Raw genomic sequence first — 19295 nt, 5'->3', positions numbered from 1 at the left:
AGGAATTTTTAGAAGAGAACTTTAAGGAACTAGCTAAGTATTCTATCTAGTCCAGTCACTAATATTTTTACATAGCATACATTATGTACAAGATAGGGCATTAGACTATAAGGAGAAACAGTATTTCCTGCAAGGGATCTCTTTCCAACCTTAGGTCCATTACTTCGCTTCTGATAGAGCCCAGTATGTTAGTATAGTTTCATCATTCCATTCCATGTTTCAAACAAATGAAAAAAAAATCTACTTGGAGATGTCATTATCTATAAAAATGACTGTAAAAATGGGATAATGCCAACTAACCTTTCAACTCCAGGTTGTTATAAGGCTGAACAATGTGAAGTCTTTGAAGGAAAAAACCCCACATATATACTAAGATTTTAAAATGTATATCCCATGCCATATAGGGTAATGGCATAGTAACATTTATGAAATTGAACAACTATAGTACTATGAAGTAAAAACAAAACATTATTTTAGGAGACCCATCAATTTAAAAAAAAAAATATTTTTATTGATTTCAGAGAGGTAGGGAGAGGGAGAGAGAGAAACATCAATGATGATAGAGAATCATTGATAAGCTGCCTCCTGCATGCCCCACAGTGGGGACTGAGCCCACAACCCAGGCATGTGTCCTGACCAGGAATCAAATCGTGACCTCTTGGTTCATAGGTCAATGCTCAATCACTGAGTCACACCAGCTGAGCAAACCTTTATTATTTATACTTCTATAAAATCATAAGCAGAGCCCTAGCTGGTTTGACTCACTGGATAGAGCATTGGCCTGGGGACTAAAGGGTCCCAAGTTCGATTCCAGTCAAGGGCATGTACTTTGGTTGTAGGCACATCCCCAGTAGGGAGTGTGCAGGAGGCAGCTGATCGATGTTTCTCTCTCATCGATGTTTCTAACTCTCTATCCCTCTCCCTTCCTCTCTGTAAAAAAAATCACTAAAATATATATATTTTTAAAAATCATAAGCAGAACCTCTGTTAAGTCAGAGAATTTTGTGGGTGAAGATCATTAGCCAGAATAAAACAGCTCAAAAGTTGTGTTCTTTTATTTACTGAAGTGGTGACTACTGCTGAAGGCTGTTTATAAATTTGGGTTTTTCATTCTTTCTTGAATTTCTATGATGGCAAATTACCTTTTTTTAATGCCTGACAGTATCATTGTTATGTATAAGACTTCATCTTGTTAACTGAATATCTTTTTTACTCACCTGAGGGATATTTTTTCCATTTATTTTTTTAAAAATATATTTTATTGATTTTTCTACAGAGAGGAAGGGAGAGGGATATAGAGTTAGAAACATCAATGAGAGAGAAACATCAATCAGCTGCCTCCTGCACACCCACCACTGGGGATGCGCCCACAACCAAGGCACATGCCCTTGACCAGAATCGAACCTGGGACCCTTCAGTCCGCAGGCCAATGCTCTATCCACTGAGCCAAACCGGTCAGGGCTCCATTTATTTTTTAAGAGTGGAAAGAAGGGAGGGGTTAGGGAAGAAAAGAGGGAGAGAGAGAAAGAGAGATACATCCATTGGTTCTCTCCCACATTCACCCTGACCAGGGCTGGAAATTGAACCTGCAACCCAGGTATGTGCCCTTGATGGGGAATCGAACTCAAGACCCTTAGGTGCATGGGCTGTAGCTCTAACCACTGAGAACACTGGCCAGGGCTATTTCTTACTGAAGGAGACAGTAAGTAGGAAGGAAACACTACTCTCCTCTGTACTATTTTTAACTATCTTAATTCATGAACCAGAACATGCATTGAAAGGCTTAGTTCTTGGGTTTCTAATCTCTTTGCCATTCATAAATTGATAAGGAAATTAATTTGTTATAAAATACCTATTAATATCTATTAAGGTCATTTTTAAAAATATATATATTTTATTGATTTCTTACAGAGAGGAAGGGAGAGGGATAGAGAGTTAGAAACATCGATGAGAAACATTGATCAGCTGCCTCCTGCACACTCCCCACTGGGTATGTGCTCGCAACCAAGGCGCATGCCCTTGACCGGAATCGAACCTGGGACCCTTGAGTCCGCAGGCTGATGCTGTAACCATTGAGCCAAACCAGTTAGGGCTCTATTAAGGTCATTTTAAAACTACCCCCAAACTCATAGAATTTTAGCATTGGAAAGGACCATATAGATCATTTACTTAAAACTCCATCACAATTTACAAATGAGAAAACTAAGACCAAGAAAGTGAAATGAATTGCTCATAGCACACAACTAAACTGCAAAGGTCTCGTGACTCCAAATTCAGTGTTCTATTAAAATTTTGTGTAAACTTTTTAAAAAAAATTTTTTTTATTAACTTCAGAGAGGAAGGGAGAGACAGAAACATCAATGATGAGAATCATTGGTTGGCTGCCTCCTGCATGTCCCCTACTGAGGATGGATGGAGCCCGTAACCCAGGCATGTGCCCTTGACCTGAATTGAACCCGGGACCCTACAGTCCACAGGCCAACGCTCTATTCACTGAGCCAAACTAGGTAGAACTAAACTTTTAAACTTTATTTCATTTTATCTTTTAAGTCTTTATTGTTGAAACTATTACATATGTCCTCCTTCTCCCCTGCACTGACCCCATCTAGCCGCCCTCCCCACCCTCACCCCAGGGCTTCACCACTCTATTGTCTGTGTCCATGGATTATGTTTATATGAAAAGTTTTAAACTTTAAAAAAAAGCTTTACAAACCCAGATTATACATATAATAATAATTTTTAAATTATAAGGAGCAATTAAAGGGAATTTGATCTAGTCACAATAAATATGGACTTCTTGTTCAGTTAGACATAGAAAGCAATTTACCTTCTCATTTATGTAGCAATTTTCTTCTTTTTGTATTTATTGATTTGAGAGAGGGAAAGAGAGAAACATTGATTTGTTGTTCCACTTATTGATGCATTCATTGGTGGCTCTTTGTATGTGCCCTGACCCAGGTTGAAACTCGCAACCTTGGTGTGTTGGGATGATGTGCTAACCAACTGAGCTACCTGGCAAGGGCTGAAAGCAATTTTCATTTGTCAGAAATAAGAATATATTGTGTACCCCCCCAAAAAAATACAAAGAATATATTCTATACAGATTATATAATGTTAATTTTGCTAAACTTAATAAAGATGTGGGTTATTTTTTGTTTGGAATCATTATCTTTGTCGCTCTTTATAGACATTGGTCCACTTCCACATGGAAAGTAGGGAGCATCTATTTACACATAATATTCTATAATGATATAAACCATAGTTACTGAAAAAAATTTTTTTAACGTTTTTTTAATACTCAACCAAGGATATGCTTTCTTATTGATTTTGAAGAGAGTGAGAGGGAGATAGAGAGGAACATCAATTCAAGAAAGAAACATTGACTGGTTGCTTCTTGCACACACCCCAACAGGGATTTGAACCTGCAACCTGGGTATGTGCCCTGACCAGAAATTGAATCTGAAAACAACGGAGCCACACTGGCCAGCAAACTAAAAGATTTTTATATTCATGGCCCAAAATGTTCCCTCAATATGTTTTTGTGTGTATAATTACAAGCATTTATAACTCCACAAAGCTAGTTTCTTCTTAAATCACTGTAGTATTTTTATTTATTTTTTTAAAAATTCTTTATTAGTTAAGGTATTACAAATGTGTCCTCCACTGTAGTATTTTTAATATCCACATTAGACCAAATGTGGATCATCAAACTTTCAGAATAAGTTAAAAAACAGCTATCCTCTGTCAATCAGATGCAGTTCTAAATCTAAGTGACTGCACATGCACTTTCATAGTTTAGGGCTGCTCTAAAGTTTAAAATCTTTTCTCTTGCTTCAGAGATATTAACATCAAAATAAGCCACTGCTCATAGTATATAACAACCCAAATATAATTTTCACCTATCCTGTGTAAGGAAGTTGAGCATTTAAAAGTTTCTCTAATAAGCCCTAGCCAGTTTTCCTCAGTGGACAGAGTGTCGGCCTGCTGTTTGAAGGGCCCCAAGATTCGATTCAGGCCAAAGGCACATGCCCGGGTTGCGGGCTCGATCCCCAGTTGGGGGCGTGCAGGAGGCAGCCAATCAATGATTCTCTCTTATCATCGATGTTTCTATCTCTCTCTCCCTCTCCCTTTCTCTCTGAAATCAATAAAGAAATATATTGGGGGAAAAAAAGTTTCTCTAATAAACTCAAGTGCTTTGTCTCAACATAAATTACACAAACTATTCTAAATGTTTTACATTTATTTCAGTGCATTATATTCAAATACTAAATGGAATGCAATTATAATTAATAATATTTGAGCATATTATGAAATCTATCACACAAATCAATTCATGTCAATATACTTTACTATAAAACAACTTCAGAGGCACACATAAAATAGAGAACAAAATTTGCTTTTTAAAACAAATTTAAAGTATACTATCTACTTTAAATTACACTATTTTCACAGAACAGCCAATTTCCAAACCCCTTTTGTATCTCTGGCATAACGGAAGTTCAATCCACTCGAATCTTCTGGTTTGTCATCCTATAAATGATGCTATCATATCCAGGATCCATGTTCCAAATATTGTAAGAGGTGATAATCACAGCCAAGGCCAAGGAGATCGTTACCCAAAGTACCATGTTGAAAACCACTGCATACTCAAAATTATACTTGTATGCAAGGTTATAGGGACTTGATGGGTTCTTCTCTTGTTTTGTCTCAAGGATAGTCCTTGTCTTCCTCACAAGTGATGTGTCGTATGATCTGACAGTCACTAACTCTACCACTGCATTCCCATCATAAAGACTATACATGCCATCTGCAAACTTTTGCAGAGCATCAACAAGGACCTTAGAAGCATCTCTGAATTGCTCAGAATCTTCTCCGTAATGTTTCCCAATTTCATCCAAACCTGCCAGCTCCAGTGAATATAAATCAGGAGAATGATCTTTGGCTAGATGCTTATGTCGAGACAGCAAACTTGAAATATCACACAGAACTTGCAGTTCAGAAAGAAAGAGCAGATCAACTTCACTGTTACTACTCAGAGAATTGAGGGGAAGTGAATTAAGAACAGAGTTTTCTTGAAACAGGCGATTGTGGAGCTGTCCTAACGTTACTGAAAGATCTTCAAAAATTGAGTTGGCCTTCCCCACCATATACACCCTTTCCTCACTGGGAGCCAACTGCAAAACTACAGGACTTTCTTGAGAAAATAAGGAATGAATGGAATTTGCAACACTGTCAAGACTAAAAGGAACTGCATTCTCCAAAGGGTAGGAAATGACACTGCCTGGGGGTAGAGCGAGTTTGTCCACTCCCTTCACTATCACCATAACAGTCGCCTGAGGACGATGGAATAGGTTACCCACAGCAAGTCCAGGCCAAGAAAGTTCTTCTTCCACAGAGAAGCCCATGGCTAATGCAGCCACGTCTGGGATTCGCTCTCCTGGTATAGACCAATTTCCACTGCGGAAAACAACATACTCTGGTGATCTTAATACACTAAACTCGTTCCCCAAAACACCCGCCACCAAGGAGAGAAGCATGACGAGCACGGCCATGGTTCCCCGCTGGCCACAGCAGTGCAGGGCAACACGCAGGGAAGGTGAGCGATCACCGAAGCGCCAGGTGGTGACACGTTCCAGCTGGTCCCGACTGCCGGGGACCGCCCCATCGTTGCCTCCACTGGGACAGCTGCCGCTTTCTCCACCAATCGCCAGCTACCAATAAATATGTATTTGTATTTAAAATTTTTATTGTATGTGTACAACCTAAGTTATTAAAATTAACAAGAGTTTAATAACTTATAAATCTTTTGTACACTACCATGTTGAATTTTTTTATAACTAAATACGTGCTTTGAGTAGTCCACAGCATCATTGGAAATGTAATGACTGACACAATAATGTGGCGGATATTCAGAAGGGCAGATCACAATATATTCTGAAATGACAACACAGTCATTTTAAAAGATTAAAGCAATGTTTAGAGGGTCCAGCAGTTGAATTTCCTCCACCTAGTGTTCAGTTAGCTTTTAGCAGCTGAGAAGTATAAATGGGACAACTCAGTAATTTGTCTGATCTCAGTGCACATACTGTACTTATACCTATTTAACTACAGGCCTTTTGAATAATGCCAGCATACTGGAAGAAAAGGATATTCTGGCTGGTAATGTACCTTGAGATATGGCTATTTCACTCCAACTGAGAGTCCATATTTCAGGTTATTATTATAGCCCTTATCTGAGATAAAGATGCTATTTTCCATGTTAAATTTAATGACATAGATACTGTAAATGGAGAAATAAAAAGAAAAAATAGATTCAATGAAATATACCATGCTGCTACTTTGTCTTCTTTCATACTGAACTGGCATGATGTAGTTCAGAATAGAGAGCTGGTCTGTGGTATCTTCCAGAACAGCAGAGATCCTCAGTACATCTAGAATGGAGAGTGACTCTATGACTTCTGGGATGACTTCTATGTCTGCTTCTTGAGCTGTTTCTTCTACTACAACACTAGGTGGTTCGCCTGTCACTGACACCATCACCTCAGGTTGCCAAGGTTTTGAAGAAAGATCTGAGGCTTCCAGTTGGCTTCCACAGAAAAAATAAAGAAAAAAATAAGTCAGCCACCAAAGATTTTAAAGTTAAACTCAAAAGCACAGGTAGCATGTAGACTGGCTCCTATGAAGTCTATATTGTCATATAATATAACCAAGATGAACAAAAGTAGGAGTTTTGCATGTGATTCTGCTAAATACCTCAGTGACATTTTAACCAACCATAAGCAAGCAACTTACTGTTTAACGAAGTTATGTGATCCATGCAATTTGGCTATGCTTAACCAACTTGAATTAACTTTTTTTCTAGCAACATCTTTAGATGCTACTAACCAAAAGTGCCTCATGATTAGTGAAAAACAGAATGTGGTAGACAATTTCCAAGTTGGCCCATATGATTCTCACCTTCATGCCCTTTTGTAATCTCTCGCACATTGAATAGGACTAGCTAACCTATGAAACTAAAAGAATATTGTGGAGTCCAAGGCTAGGTTATAAAAGGCTAGGTGCAGGCCCTGGCCCGGTAGCTCAGTTGGTTAGAGCATCCTCCCGATACATCAAACTTGCAGGTTTGATCCCAGGTTAGGGCACATACAAAAATCAACCAATGAATGCATAAATAAGTCAAAAAACAAATCAATGTTTTTCTCTCTCTAAAATCAATAAAATAAAAGACATCGCAGCTTCTCCCATATGCTGTTGTATCTCTCACACTGTGGAAACCAGCTGCCTTGTCATGGAGACTCTTAAGCAGCTCTGTGGATAAGTTCATGAGGGTGAGAAACCAAGGCCTCCTGCCAACAGCCAGCAGCAACATGCCAGCTCTATAAATGAGACATCTTGGAAGAGGATCCTCCAGCCTCAGTCAAGTCATCAGATGACTGCAGGATTGGCTAACTTCAACCTTTTGAGGGACCCCAACCCAGAACCATCCAGCTAAGCTGCTCCCAAATTCTTGATCCACAAAAACTGCGTGAAATAATGTTTATATTTTAAGTAGGTAAGTTTTGGAGTCATTTGTTACATAACAATAGATAAGTAATTCACAGAAATTTAATGTAAGGGGCAATTTAAATAAATACACACAAAATAAATTGAAATTTTGAACATACGCTTCCATTCTTCTTAAGTTAGCTTTAACTTCCAAGGTACATGTATAATCTCACAAAAATGAAGTCAGCTAAAATGGGAAGAAAACGTTGAGATTAGTTTGAGTATTGAATGACATTTAAGTTCTTTCTATGCTCTTCCATTCTGAGGAAATTAAAGAATTACAAAAGCTGTAGCTTATCCCACCTTTTTACTGTTAGAAGTTTTAAGTTTTAGAGATGGAAGAACCATCATGAGGTGCAGGTCTCCTAGGTCCCCAGCTGAATTACCGGTAGGTAAACGCAATCTGTGAGTCTGTTCTTAAGGTAAATTAATATCCAACATGGTTTTCATACTTTGTATTATATTCTGATTTTTTAATTGGTAACCTCTATAAAATAGATTTGCTTTTCTGTTACCTTGATTACTAAAATATTTAATTAATCTTTCCCCTGATCTGTCAGATAGCAGAGTTGATTCCATCTGGACTTAAAGAACACTCGAGACTACACTTAAAAAATCACAGCTACCAAGATGTTACCCCTCCTCGGTAAACTAGAGTCCTTTCTGCTTAAAAGAGCTTTAAATTTTCTATGGAGAATTTTGCTCTATACTGAATGGTAAGTTTCCAGTGTGGTTTTGTTCACAAAAAAAGTGATCCTAAGAAGGGTGGTACAAATGTCTCACACAACGAAATTCTCATATGCAAAAATTACAACATATGAATCAGAATGTTTATGTAAATTTTAAAACAACCATACTCCAAACTAGCCACATTTTCTGGTGCAAGGACAGTCTTGAGGAAGCAGTATGGCATTCGTAAGATTTTGTTCTTTTGTCGTGTTGTTTATTTTTATATTTTTTCAACTTGGGGCCTAGGTCCATGTACTTCGCATAGGTAAGATAGAGCTATGCTTACAGTTTCCACTACTTTTGTTCTGTTCTAGCTTCTCATTCCTCAGTGCTAGAAATCCAGGAGTCATTCCTGCTTCCTCCTTCATCTTGACATCAGCATCCTCCAATCTAAACCACACCAAGTCCTGTGGATTTTACCTAATATTACCATATTCTCTAACACCATGCTAGATCATGTTGTTTCTTGCTTGAACTACCCTAATTGCCTCCAAATTGGAAGTGATCTTTTTTATTTAATATATTTTTAATTGATTACTAGAGCGAGAGGAAGACAGGGATAGAGAAATAAGCACCGATGAGAGGAACATCATCAATCAGCGGCTTCCTGCACACCCCTACTGGAGATTGGGCCCACAACCTGAGTATGTGCCCTAACCAGGGATCAAACCAGTGACCTCTTGGTTCCTGAGTCCCTTTTGGTTTCTGGGTCAATGCTCAACCACTGAGCCACACAGTCAGACTGAAAATGATCTTTTTATATATATTCAATATATATTTTGTTGATTTTGGAGAGGGAGGGAGACGGAGAGAGAAATAGAAACATCAATAATGAGAGTGAATCACTGATTGGCTGCGGGTTTTGGGCTGGAAGAGATCTTTTTAAAATGAAAGAGTGATCTTTTAAAATTGAAAATCTGATCATAAGGGAAGACAAGGGTGTGTGGGAAGAGATGAAGCAAAGAACTTATATGCATAACCCATGGGCACAGACAATAGTGGGGTGAAGGCCTGGGGCAAGGGAGGAGGGCTCAGGCTAGAAGAGGTCAAAAGAGAAAAAAAGGGGACACAGGTAATACTTTTAATAATAAAGACAATAAAAAAAATTCTGATCATGTCCCATCCATGGTTTCCCTTTGCCTTAGGACAAAAAATAAGATTAACTTTGCCTATAAGGCCTTCATGATCTGTTCTTTCCCATATCTATCTGGCGCTGTCTTTCTTTTTGCTCTCGTGGCTCTCATCTTGTAAAGTCCCATCAGGCAGCAGTTTAAATTAGTGCCATTTTGCTACCTATCTGCCTTTTGCCCCCTCTAAATGTAATCTCCATCACTTCCTGTGCCCTGGGATTCTAATCCACATGGACTGCCTCATGCATCAGTGGGAAATTTCAAAAGAGATCCAAAGAGTAGGATTGTAAGGTCCCGTGTTTATTCCTCCAGACCACCATTAGTCGGCTGTTTCTCTATTAAAGGCCATGGCTCCTGTCAGGCAACCCTCTCCATATTGCTCTCTCTTGGGGGCTCAGGTAACTTCTTCCCCATGTGCCTGGAGCATGCATTATCCCTTGCAGTTTCACTCTTGTCGACACCTTTGTAAGCAGACTCCTTATTAAATTCTCTTCAACTCTGCCAATCCTCTCCTTCCAGGACAACACCCACACAATGACCTACAATGACACACACACATTTTATATACAGTATATATGTAAATACACATCCATGCACATAACTGGAAAAGTTTCATAAAATAATTTACCTGTAGCATTTGTGATACATTCTATTTTTCATTCTATTGCATGGGCCTTAAAAGAGGATTATAATGATGATCTAATGGGTGACCACCTGCAGTCTGAAAATGCCTTGACTGACACTTCTGCAAGTGACACCTTCCCTTACTCCTCCATCCGGCTGGAGCAGGATTCCTCCGTGCAAGCACCGATTTGACTACACTTTTATTTTCCCGCAACACTCTCTTCACACTTTGCAATGTTTATGTCAGTTTCCCCCACTAGACTGTTAAGTTCCATGAGATCAGGAACCATGACATTGATGCTCGCTATTGTATCCCATGTTCAATAACTATTTGTAGAATGAACGAACAAAGGAATCAAACTCACAATGCGTTATTCCTCCGAGGAGTACTTTTCTAATACATTTAATGCTGGAATTGTTAGCACATTCTCTCACAGTGAGTTTCTAGTATATTTCTCGGATACAGAAAATCAGATGGGGGGAGTGGGCCATAAAGGCACATAAACTCTATCCTGATGTATATTTCTAAGGATTTGACTTGAAATAGGACTGATATACATCTATCACATAAAACTCTGGAGTCATCCTTTACTCTTTCTCTCTCACTCCTTATCCATAAGCAAACCTGGTCAGCGTTACATTTAAAATGTACTCGGAATATATTTTGCTCCCCCTACTAGAAAGTCAACTCTGTGAGGGCAGATCTCTGTTGTTTTGTTTACTGCAATGTCCTCTGAGCCAAAAACCAAGCTTGGTACAGGGGAGTCGTTCAATACACGGTTCGATAAATGAATGGATCCGTAGGGTGACCCAAACAAATGTGCGATAATCAGGAAATGAAAATCTCCGACGTCCATTAATCTCTATCAAGCTTGTCTCTACAAGTAATTACTCAAGACCTATTACTGGGCGCCCAGTTTGCATGGCAGCTGAGTGAGTTCTCCCTAAAAAGGAATAAGGCTTTTTTACGACAAAAAAAAAAGCCTTGTTTTCTCCTTTCCCTCGGGGACAAAACAAAGGCTGAGGTGAGAGCTTAAGTCATTTCTGGGAAGAGAGGAAGGAGTACAGGAGGAAGGAGGAAGGAGAGAGGGGAAGGCACAGAGAAGAGCTCCCCCTTCGTGCGACCGGGCTCTCTCTTCCAGGCTGGGCTCCGAGGCCCCGCTCGCCCTACTCCCGTGTGGTAAGAGCGAAAGACACCCCCACGTTGGCGAATCAAACCTGAGGTGCCCGAAGCGGGGGTGACGTCCTCCGGCCCGCCTCACTTTCTCAGCCGGCCTCACTTTTTCCACCTACCGCACGCGATGACGCAGGAGCCCAACCACGATGTTTCTATGGCAACGCGGGGCTTTCTGGGACCGTTGTTTCTCCTCCTTTAGCTGGCTACCGCTCTGCCTGCCTCTGCTCCAATATCATACACGTTGCTGCTTACAAAGCTGAAATTACTTAGGGACACAACTGTGAGAGTGCTTTTGAATGTGGCTGGTTTTAGTCAGAAAAGGATTTCCCCGATCTGTGTTTTCTTTGGGCGGTTGCGAAAGATGCCTAAACTGAGGGCGGGGCGGAGAGGTGTTTCTCCCAGAAGGCCACGCGGCGGGGCCTTGCCTTCCTTTTTCCGCCATCTTGGACCCTGTGGAGGTGAGTGGAAGCGCTGCGGCTGAAGTTTAGGGGTAAATAACTGGAGTGGGTTCCACCACATCTCGCGGAGAGGCACTGCTGGGCCACGGAGGCTCTGCCAGGCGTTGATTTTGATGGGTCCCAGCAACAGGGAGGACGGGATGGAAGAGATGTGGGGCCGATGGTGCTGGTCCCCTGACGCCCGGGAGACGGGTGCTCCCGTAGTCAGAGTTGCTTCCTGGGCCCGTACCTCATGAGACAGATGCACTTTATCGTCTGCATTCACCTTTTTGAGACAGCGGCAGCTTTTGGCGGGGTTCTTTCCGTTGGGTCCCCCTGCAAACCTGGCTTTGTCTGTAATCTCTAGCCTCAGTGTTCCTTTCCCATTCATTGCTTAAGAGTCTTGTTTTCTCCGTGCTTCTCTGACTTGTTGATCTTTCTAGTGATCGTGACATGAGTTTTCTTAGGACTTCCTTTAGGAGTTTTTAGGGGTTGCAGGTGTACGGTCTTGCAACTTTCATTTTGGAGTTTACTTAGTTACCAGGCATTCTCCGACGTTGGAGTGTCTTGCCAGACGGCGCTTCATGTGCTTGCTAAGCAGCACAATGACGTCTCCCCGTGCTCCGAACGGGACATGCCGACAGGTTTAAGCCTTAAACTTTAAGAAAAGCAGGGACTAGGTGGGGAACGTGCCTGGCACGAATTTAAACTGCTTCTTTTTTGTTTTAAGGCCTGCTGGGAACAGGACTTCTATAAGGACCAATATGTCTGGAAGGTATGCGTTTTTAATATAATCGCTTTGTTCTTGTCGTTTTTTATTCATTAGGCATGGACCTAACTAAAGGCGAACTGGAAACTAGTGCGGGGGTGGGGCGTGGATTAGATGTTTGCTGTGGATGACCGGTGGATGGGGTCATTACAAGTCAAATCAGACTGGTGGTTTGTTGAATTTAAACGAGATCTTGCAGCAGTTTGTGGCTGATACATATTCTGTGTGTCCTAGGCTGTGGTCCAAGGCCATTTTTGCTGGCTATAAGCGGGGTCTCCGGAACCAGAGGGAGCACACGGCGCTTCTTAAAATTGAAGGTGTTTATGCTCGAGATGAAACAGAATTCTATCTAGGCAAGAGATGTGCTTATGTGTACAAAGCAAAGAAGTAAGTTTATAGTATGGTTATGCGTATTGAGTTGTTTGAGATTTGTTCCATTTCCCTATTCAAACAGGAGTACGTTGGTACTGTTGTGGCTTCTACTTTGGGACGTTTAGGAACTTCATGGGAGGTTATAGGTTATAGGTTATAGATATAGAATGATGTTACTTTTGAGGGTGGTGCTGTATTTAAGTATCTCCTGCAGTTAATCACAGCTGTTCATTATTTCACGGAAGAAGCCAGCTCTTTATATTATGATATTAAGATTTTATAGAGTGCTTTTCCTGTATCTTAATTCATTTGGTTGATTTTCTTGAAATTATATTTCATATACACACTTAAAGATGTATGTCTCCAGAGCATCAATTCTCTATCCTGGGTTCTTAAGCCCATTCCAGACCAATTAAAATCTCTGAGTACATGCTTTCATCTTTGTCATCCTTTTCTCCTACAATCAAGGGTGATCCTTTGAATTATGTCAGGTCATCTGTACATTGTTCAAGCTCCCATGTCATAGTAAAAGCCAGAGTCATTAAAAACTATGCTTTCAAGACTCTGTTTCTACTCTTAACCTAGCTAGGATTCACCTCTTGGTCTCGTCTGCCTTCTCACAAGCAAAAGACACACCTCCTCAGTCTTCGTTACCTTCTTAGTGAGACTTTCCTGATTTTAAAATTTGATGCACACAAGTACCTCAAACTACTTGATCCTCTTTCCTTTTTTCTTTTTCAGTATTTCAAAAGCTCTTAACCATCTTACATTCTATATTATAGTTACATGTAAATGAAGGCTATATACTTTGTTATCCTCTGAAAGGAATTTGTTTTGTAAACTGCTGTATTTTACAAAATTTCAAACAACTGCATTGTGTCTGGAGTATAGTAGGTATGTTACAAAGGTATTGTTGAGTGAATGATGCCACAGGCTTTTATGTAATGACTTAAGTGGTTAGCTAGGGTTAACCACTGGTCTATATGTTACTTAGAATTTGTACCATATTATAGTACTAATTGCCTGGGTTCTCACGGTTTTTTTTTAATTAATTTATTTATTTTTATTCCCTGTTAAAATCAGCAACACGGTGACTCCTGGTGGCAAACCAAACAAAACCAGAGTAATCTGGGGAAAGGTAACTCGTGCTCATGGAAACAGTGGAATGGTTCGCGCTAAATTCCGAAGCAACCTTCCTGCTAAGGCTATTGGACACAGAATCCGTGTAGTAAGTACAATTATAAGCAAAATACTTGTTGAGTCAAACTAAGCTCAAGGTATTGGACTTTGGTCTCTAAGAACTTTTGTGATTATAAAATGTTACTAGTAAAATCATGCTACAGAATTAGTGGCTCCTGTGTAAATGTATTATGGAACATAAAATTCTTGACATTAGAAGGAAAGTGAAGGCACAATTTTCAAGTGAATTGTGCCTAGATTTCAGATTTTGCTTAAGCTTTGTGGAGGGAAATAATATGTAAATGAATAATTTTCTGCCCTGGCTAGTGTGGCTTGGTTGGGGCATGTGCAGAAGGCAGTAGATAGATGTTTCTGTCCCCTCCCTTTCCTCTAAAAAAAATCAGTAAAATAAAATAAATGAACAAATTTCTGGCAAAGACATGTATTGGACATTAAAGAAGTGGCTAGGAATTTAAAAATCAACATACTGCCCTAACTGGTTTGGCTCAGTGAATAGAACGTCGGCCTGCAGACTGAAGGGTCCCTGGTTCAATTCCAGTCAAGGGCATGTACCTTGGTTGTGGGCACATCCCCAGTAGGAGGTGTGCAGGAAGCAGCTGATCGATGTTTCTCTCTCATTGATGTTTCTAACTCTCTATCCCTCTCCCTTCCTCTCTGTAAAAAATCAATAAAATCTATTTTTAAAAAATAAATAAAAAATGAACATACCATTTACTGGCATAATTCTTAATATTTTCCCATCTTTTCATCATGACAGTTTTATTAGATTAGGTGCTAGTTTTATTTTGTGGAAGAAAACTGATGTTTGTTTTTGTTAATCCTCACCAGATTTTTAAAAAATTTATTTTCATTGATTTCAGAGAGGGAAAGAGAGAAACATCAATGATGAGAATCATTGATGGGCTGCCTCCTGCAGGCCCCACACTGGGAATCAAGCACCCTGACTGGTTCAAAGGTCGATGCTCAACCACAGCCATGCCGGCTGGGCCCACAAAATATTTATTTTTAGACAGAGTGGATGGGTGCGGGGGAGAGGGAGAGAGAATGACCCTGGCTGGTTTGGCTCAGTGGATAGAGCAGTGGGCCTGCGGAAGGATCCTGGATTTGATTTCCAGTCAAGGGCACATGCCCGGGTTGCAGGCTGGGTCCTCAATGGGGAGGCAGCCGATCAGTGATTGTTATCACTGATGTTTCTCTCCCTTTCCCTTTCTCTTTGAAATGAACAAAAACGTATTTTTAAAAAAAGAGACAGAAACATTGCCTCCCTTATGCACCCTGACAGCACCCCGACCAGGAATAGGGAATGAACCCAAAGCCTTTCAGTGCAGCAGTTAGTATCTATTTTTTAAAAATATATATTTTATTGATTTTTTACAGAGAGGAAGGGAGAGGGATAGAGAGTTAGAAACATCAATGAGAGAGAAACATCGATCAGCTGCCTCCTGCACACCCCCTACTGGGGATGTGCCCGCAACCAAGGTACATGCCCTTGACCCGAATCGAACCTGGGACCGATGCTCCATCCAGTGAGCCAAACCGGTCAGGGCAAGTATCTATTTTTCATAGTCATGGCCATAGTCTTGTGTCACCTGGGGTATGGGAGGACATTTATTCATATTGTGTTACTAATGACATTTGTAAATTTGTATATATAACATGCACCTAATGACATTTTCTTTTCTCCCCTTCAGATGCTGTACCCCTCAAGGATTTAAACACTGAAAATAAATAAAATGGATTTGTTTTCTTGTGTTTTGGTCAAATGGCTTAAAAATCACTTTGCCCTAAATTCACTTGCTATGTGCTTAAATGGTGGTAGTTATCAGGTATTTTCAGAGTATACAAGGAAGTCAGAGGGCTGTATGTAGTGATGATTACAGAGATTTAAACAACTGGATAGGAATAATGTATCAGGCCTTACAGGCTAAGGGAGAGAGGGGACAAGTTAACTGACTGGGGACAGTGAAAAAGAAGTACATTGGAAAGTGATGGAGTACTTAAACCTAGCCCCCTGATAAGCTTTTGGACAAGTGGAGACATAGCATATTCCAGGAAGTACAGAAGCCAATAATTTTAGCCAGTACAGGTAAGCACCATGATACTTTTCTAGATTTGCATCTCAAAATGAATCCACAACTTCCTTGTAACAGTTTATTTCAACTTTGGTACTGCATTTTACTAAATATTCTGGTAACCGCCTCCCAGATTAGATTGAGTCTGTGAAGAAACTTATTATCTTGATCCTTTAAAATAACTTGCAATTGTATGCACTGTTCAATATAGATTGGGTGGAAAACTTGTGACTTAAAAATGGTAGTTGGGAGAAATTTGAATGGAGACTATATTGATGGTATTGGCAGCGTGCTGGATAGGCAGGGATGAGATATCCTTGGCGCTGTGACTGGACAAAGCATTCCAGTGTATCACAAGTGGAAATAATTTGTATGTTGAAAATGTCAAAATAATGCTGCATGCCTCCATTATCTATGTGTGTGGGAGTCAGGGTTGGTGTTGCCTCATTAGTGTAACTTTATTTGGCTCTATGTTTTAATATAAAAGTGCAGGATTGAGATATTTTAGCATAATAAGGAAATTAAGCAGGGCTGCAGAATATTTTAAATCTCAAAATGTTGAAATAAAAGTTTGAACCAAGTTAATCAGTTTGTAATATGGTGGTTGTAAATTGATGCAGTAGCAGCTAGTCCTTTATTAACAAGTCTTGACATCCCATGGAAATAAACGGAGTTTGCCAAACAGCCCCTCTTATTTGGGTTCCCTAAATAGATGCTGGGAAACAATTAGTATGCTAAAAATGTATTGTGGTGTGAAAGACCTTTGAAGGAGAGGCTATAGGAAAGGATTAGCATTGGGTACTCATAGCACTCAATCTAGGAAAGGTTTGCTTTAGTCCAGTGGTGAACTTGAAGCCAAATTTGCTGTTGGAAGAGTCCATGTTTCACAGAAATGAGCTTGTATTTGTAATACCAGTCTCATGTGAGTAACCTCAATATAATGGACTAATTTGGGCAAGGGGGATCCCTTTAAAGCCGAAAGTCCATTATGTAGTGAATGGTTTTCCAGATGCTTATGTTAAAAAATTGACTAGTTAACGTGTTTCTACTTACATAGACAAGTTTGTGTAATTGGAATTAAGTATGTATGAAAAGTTTACTTTCACAGGAAACTTTTCTGTCTATATATATTACAGTAATTTTAAATTTATACTGAATAAAGTCTAGTAAATTCACCAGTCACTGCAAGTAAACAAATACACACGGCTGGGATGTGGCTTAATGCATGTCAGAACATCAGGTCAAGTGCTAGTCACTACCTGAATATTGTTTATTTATGAGTGGTGGCTCGTGGATTTAAATATGTAGCCTATAGTTGTAGATATGTAATATTTATGTTGGTGAAATTACTAGTGTCTTTTCTACTATATGGCCTAGTTGATAAAATTTGTTAGAAATCAAAAGTAATAACCTGTCAATTATAAACAAATTTTGGTTAAAAGCATTTTAAAATTAACAGGGTGTTACTTTTCACACACTACATATAGGTCAGAATTTTTGTCCGTTAAAACCGAATTCTATTAAATCAAGGTCTGCAAAATTGAGAGTTTACTGTATCGGTATTCTTGGGGTGGTCAGGGATAGGGGGAATGCTTGAGGTATTTGAGAAAAAAGAAATGACAAGTTTTAAGGGGAAGAAGCCATGTGAGGAACCATTCAACTATATAATGTGACTAAAAACTGTTGGGAATAGGGAAGTATTAAAAACTAGGATGCCAGGTTATGCAAGGTCTTAACTGCTAGGGATTTTAGGCCTACTATTCTTGTATGTACTAGTAATAGTGTCATTAAAGCACTTGATTGACAGTTGACCAGATTCATACTTTAGAACTCAATAGGAACCCAGCATAAACTGAAGGAAACCCAGGTAGGGATTACAGTCTTAACTGAGTTTTGTGAGCACTGAATTAGAGCAGACTCCATAAACTAACAAATTAAGAACTAAGTAGAGAGGAATATTCACGGGCAACATGTCTCCACCTTTGTTTGCTGGGTGGTTAATGCATTTACAAAGTTGGGGCACCAGATGTGTTTTTTTTGTTGTTTTTTGCAGAGGTCGGGGAGTTGAATTTGAGGAGGCTGGGTTACTTAACTGAATATGTCCAGGAACACAGGTGGCAGGTCTAGGTTAGTCATGGAAAGGAAAGGAAAAGAAATAGTGTGGCCCTGGTAGCTCATTTGGTTAGTGCTTTGTATCTATATGCCAAGGTTGTGGGTTCAATCCCTAGTCAAGGCACATATGAATCTGGATGCATAAATAAAAGGAACAACAAATCGGATGTTTCTGCTTGTCACCTTTGTAGGAGTCAAGTGAATGTGCTATTCTGAGTGGGATAGGTGATGGTAGAGCAATGGGGGTGAATACACAAGAAGTGATAGGCATTTGAGCAAAGCAGGGAAGAGAAGGCTGACAATCCTTGGGATGACAAGTAAATGTATTTGCAAGGTAGTCATGCATGCAAGTTCATCCTTGACTGATGCATCATTTCAAAAATGAGGGTGTCTGCACTTTTCTGTTCCCATATAAGGTTCGGTCTGTGCAAAAATAGTCTTCAAGCCACAGTTACCATTGCATGACTCCAACATTTCACAGAAATGAACTTCAGTGGCTAGCAGCTTTTCCACTAGACTACTGAAACAGCCTCCCCACCATGACACTACTGTTACACCCAGGAACTTGAAGGTGACAGGTGTTCTTTGTTGATAATCTATTGTTTGTGGTCTTGTAGTGGGAAGAGCACAGGTGAAAGTGGTAAATTTGGTTTGGGATCCCAACTTACACTTGTGGATTGGTACACATTTTAAAAAATTATTTTTTAAATTGATTTTGAGAGATTTGTTCCATTTATTGGTTGATACTTGTATGTATCCCGACTGGGGATCAACCTGTAACCTTCACATATCTAGACGCTCTAACCAACTGAACTACCCACCAGGGTTGACACATTATCTGATGACTCTATTGGTAAAATCACTTACCCCGTATTTGAGTACATGATCTTCACCAATGAAATACAAATTCTTAGGAATTTTGTATTCCTGCCCCTACACTTCCAACTATAGTAATTTACAGTATCCACTTCCTGTTGAATGTTCCAGCTAAGTGCTTCCAATACCTAGTTTTCTTTGTTTCATATGCTACACAGGTTTATCGCGATTTTTTCAAATTTTTTTGTAGTTCCTCACTGTTCAGTTTTGAAGGTAGTTTCCTTAATGGCAAGGATTCACCCAGTCTCTTAC

General features: G+C 39.8%; 2 protein-coding genes across 9 annotated transcripts in view; one reads left to right on the top strand and one right to left on the bottom strand.

The window, feature by feature from the left end:
• The window catches only part of IQCG (IQ motif containing G), a 43258-nt gene extending 31902 nt beyond the window's left edge, over positions 1-11356 (bottom strand). For 3 of the 7 annotated variants that reach the window (XM_070406428.1, XM_070406431.1, XM_070406430.1), the window contains exons 1-3: positions 11247-11356; positions 7665-7732; positions 6328-6586 (exon numbers count right to left, since the gene is read on the bottom strand). In XM_070406428.1, the coding sequence (XP_070262529.1) occupies positions 6328-6586; positions 7665-7672 (267 nt within the window). In that variant the 5' untranslated portion in view covers positions 7673-7732; positions 11247-11356. Of the gene's footprint in view, positions 1-2614; positions 5712-6327; positions 6587-7638; positions 7733-11246 lie in introns of those variants that run through there. The other 4 variants (XM_070406429.1, XM_070406426.1, XM_070406425.1 and 1 more) reach the window with 4 other exon arrangements.
• Positions 11357-11605: 249 nt separating this feature from the next.
• RPL35A (ribosomal protein L35a) lies at positions 11606-15735 on the top strand. 2 transcript variants are annotated; one of them, XM_070406415.1, is made up of 5 exons: positions 11607-11663; positions 12373-12417; positions 12646-12798; positions 13867-14011; positions 15675-15735. In XM_070406415.1, exons 2-5 carry the CDS (start codon positions 12407-12409, stop codon positions 15696-15698), a joined length of 333 nt encoding a protein of 110 aa, XP_070262516.1. In that variant the 5' UTR covers positions 11607-11663; positions 12373-12406; the 3' UTR covers positions 15699-15735. The 2 variants fall into 2 exon arrangements, with proteins under 2 accessions (XP_070262515.1, XP_070262516.1); XM_070406414.1 differs by having other exon boundaries at positions 11606-11663; positions 13867-15735.
• Positions 15736-19295: the final 3560 nt, after the last annotated feature.

Source organism: Myotis yumanensis, unplaced genomic scaffold, assembly GCF_028538775.1.
Source record: "Myotis yumanensis isolate MYYU_CA2020_CCGP unplaced genomic scaffold, mMyoYum1.0.hap1 SCAF_2, whole genome shotgun sequence".
Classification (NCBI taxonomy): domain Eukaryota; kingdom Metazoa; phylum Chordata; class Mammalia; order Chiroptera; family Vespertilionidae; genus Myotis; species Myotis yumanensis.
This window is presented reverse-complemented; position numbering and strand designations above follow the sequence as displayed.

What these genes read in the sequence shown, in the direction of transcription:
- RPL35A (XM_070406414.1), top strand. An exon ending in TATGTGTACAAAGCAAAGAA is followed by an intron (nt 12,799 to 13,866) that starts GTAAGTTTATAG and finishes TGTTAAAATCAG; the next exon opens with CAACACGGTGACTCCTGGTG.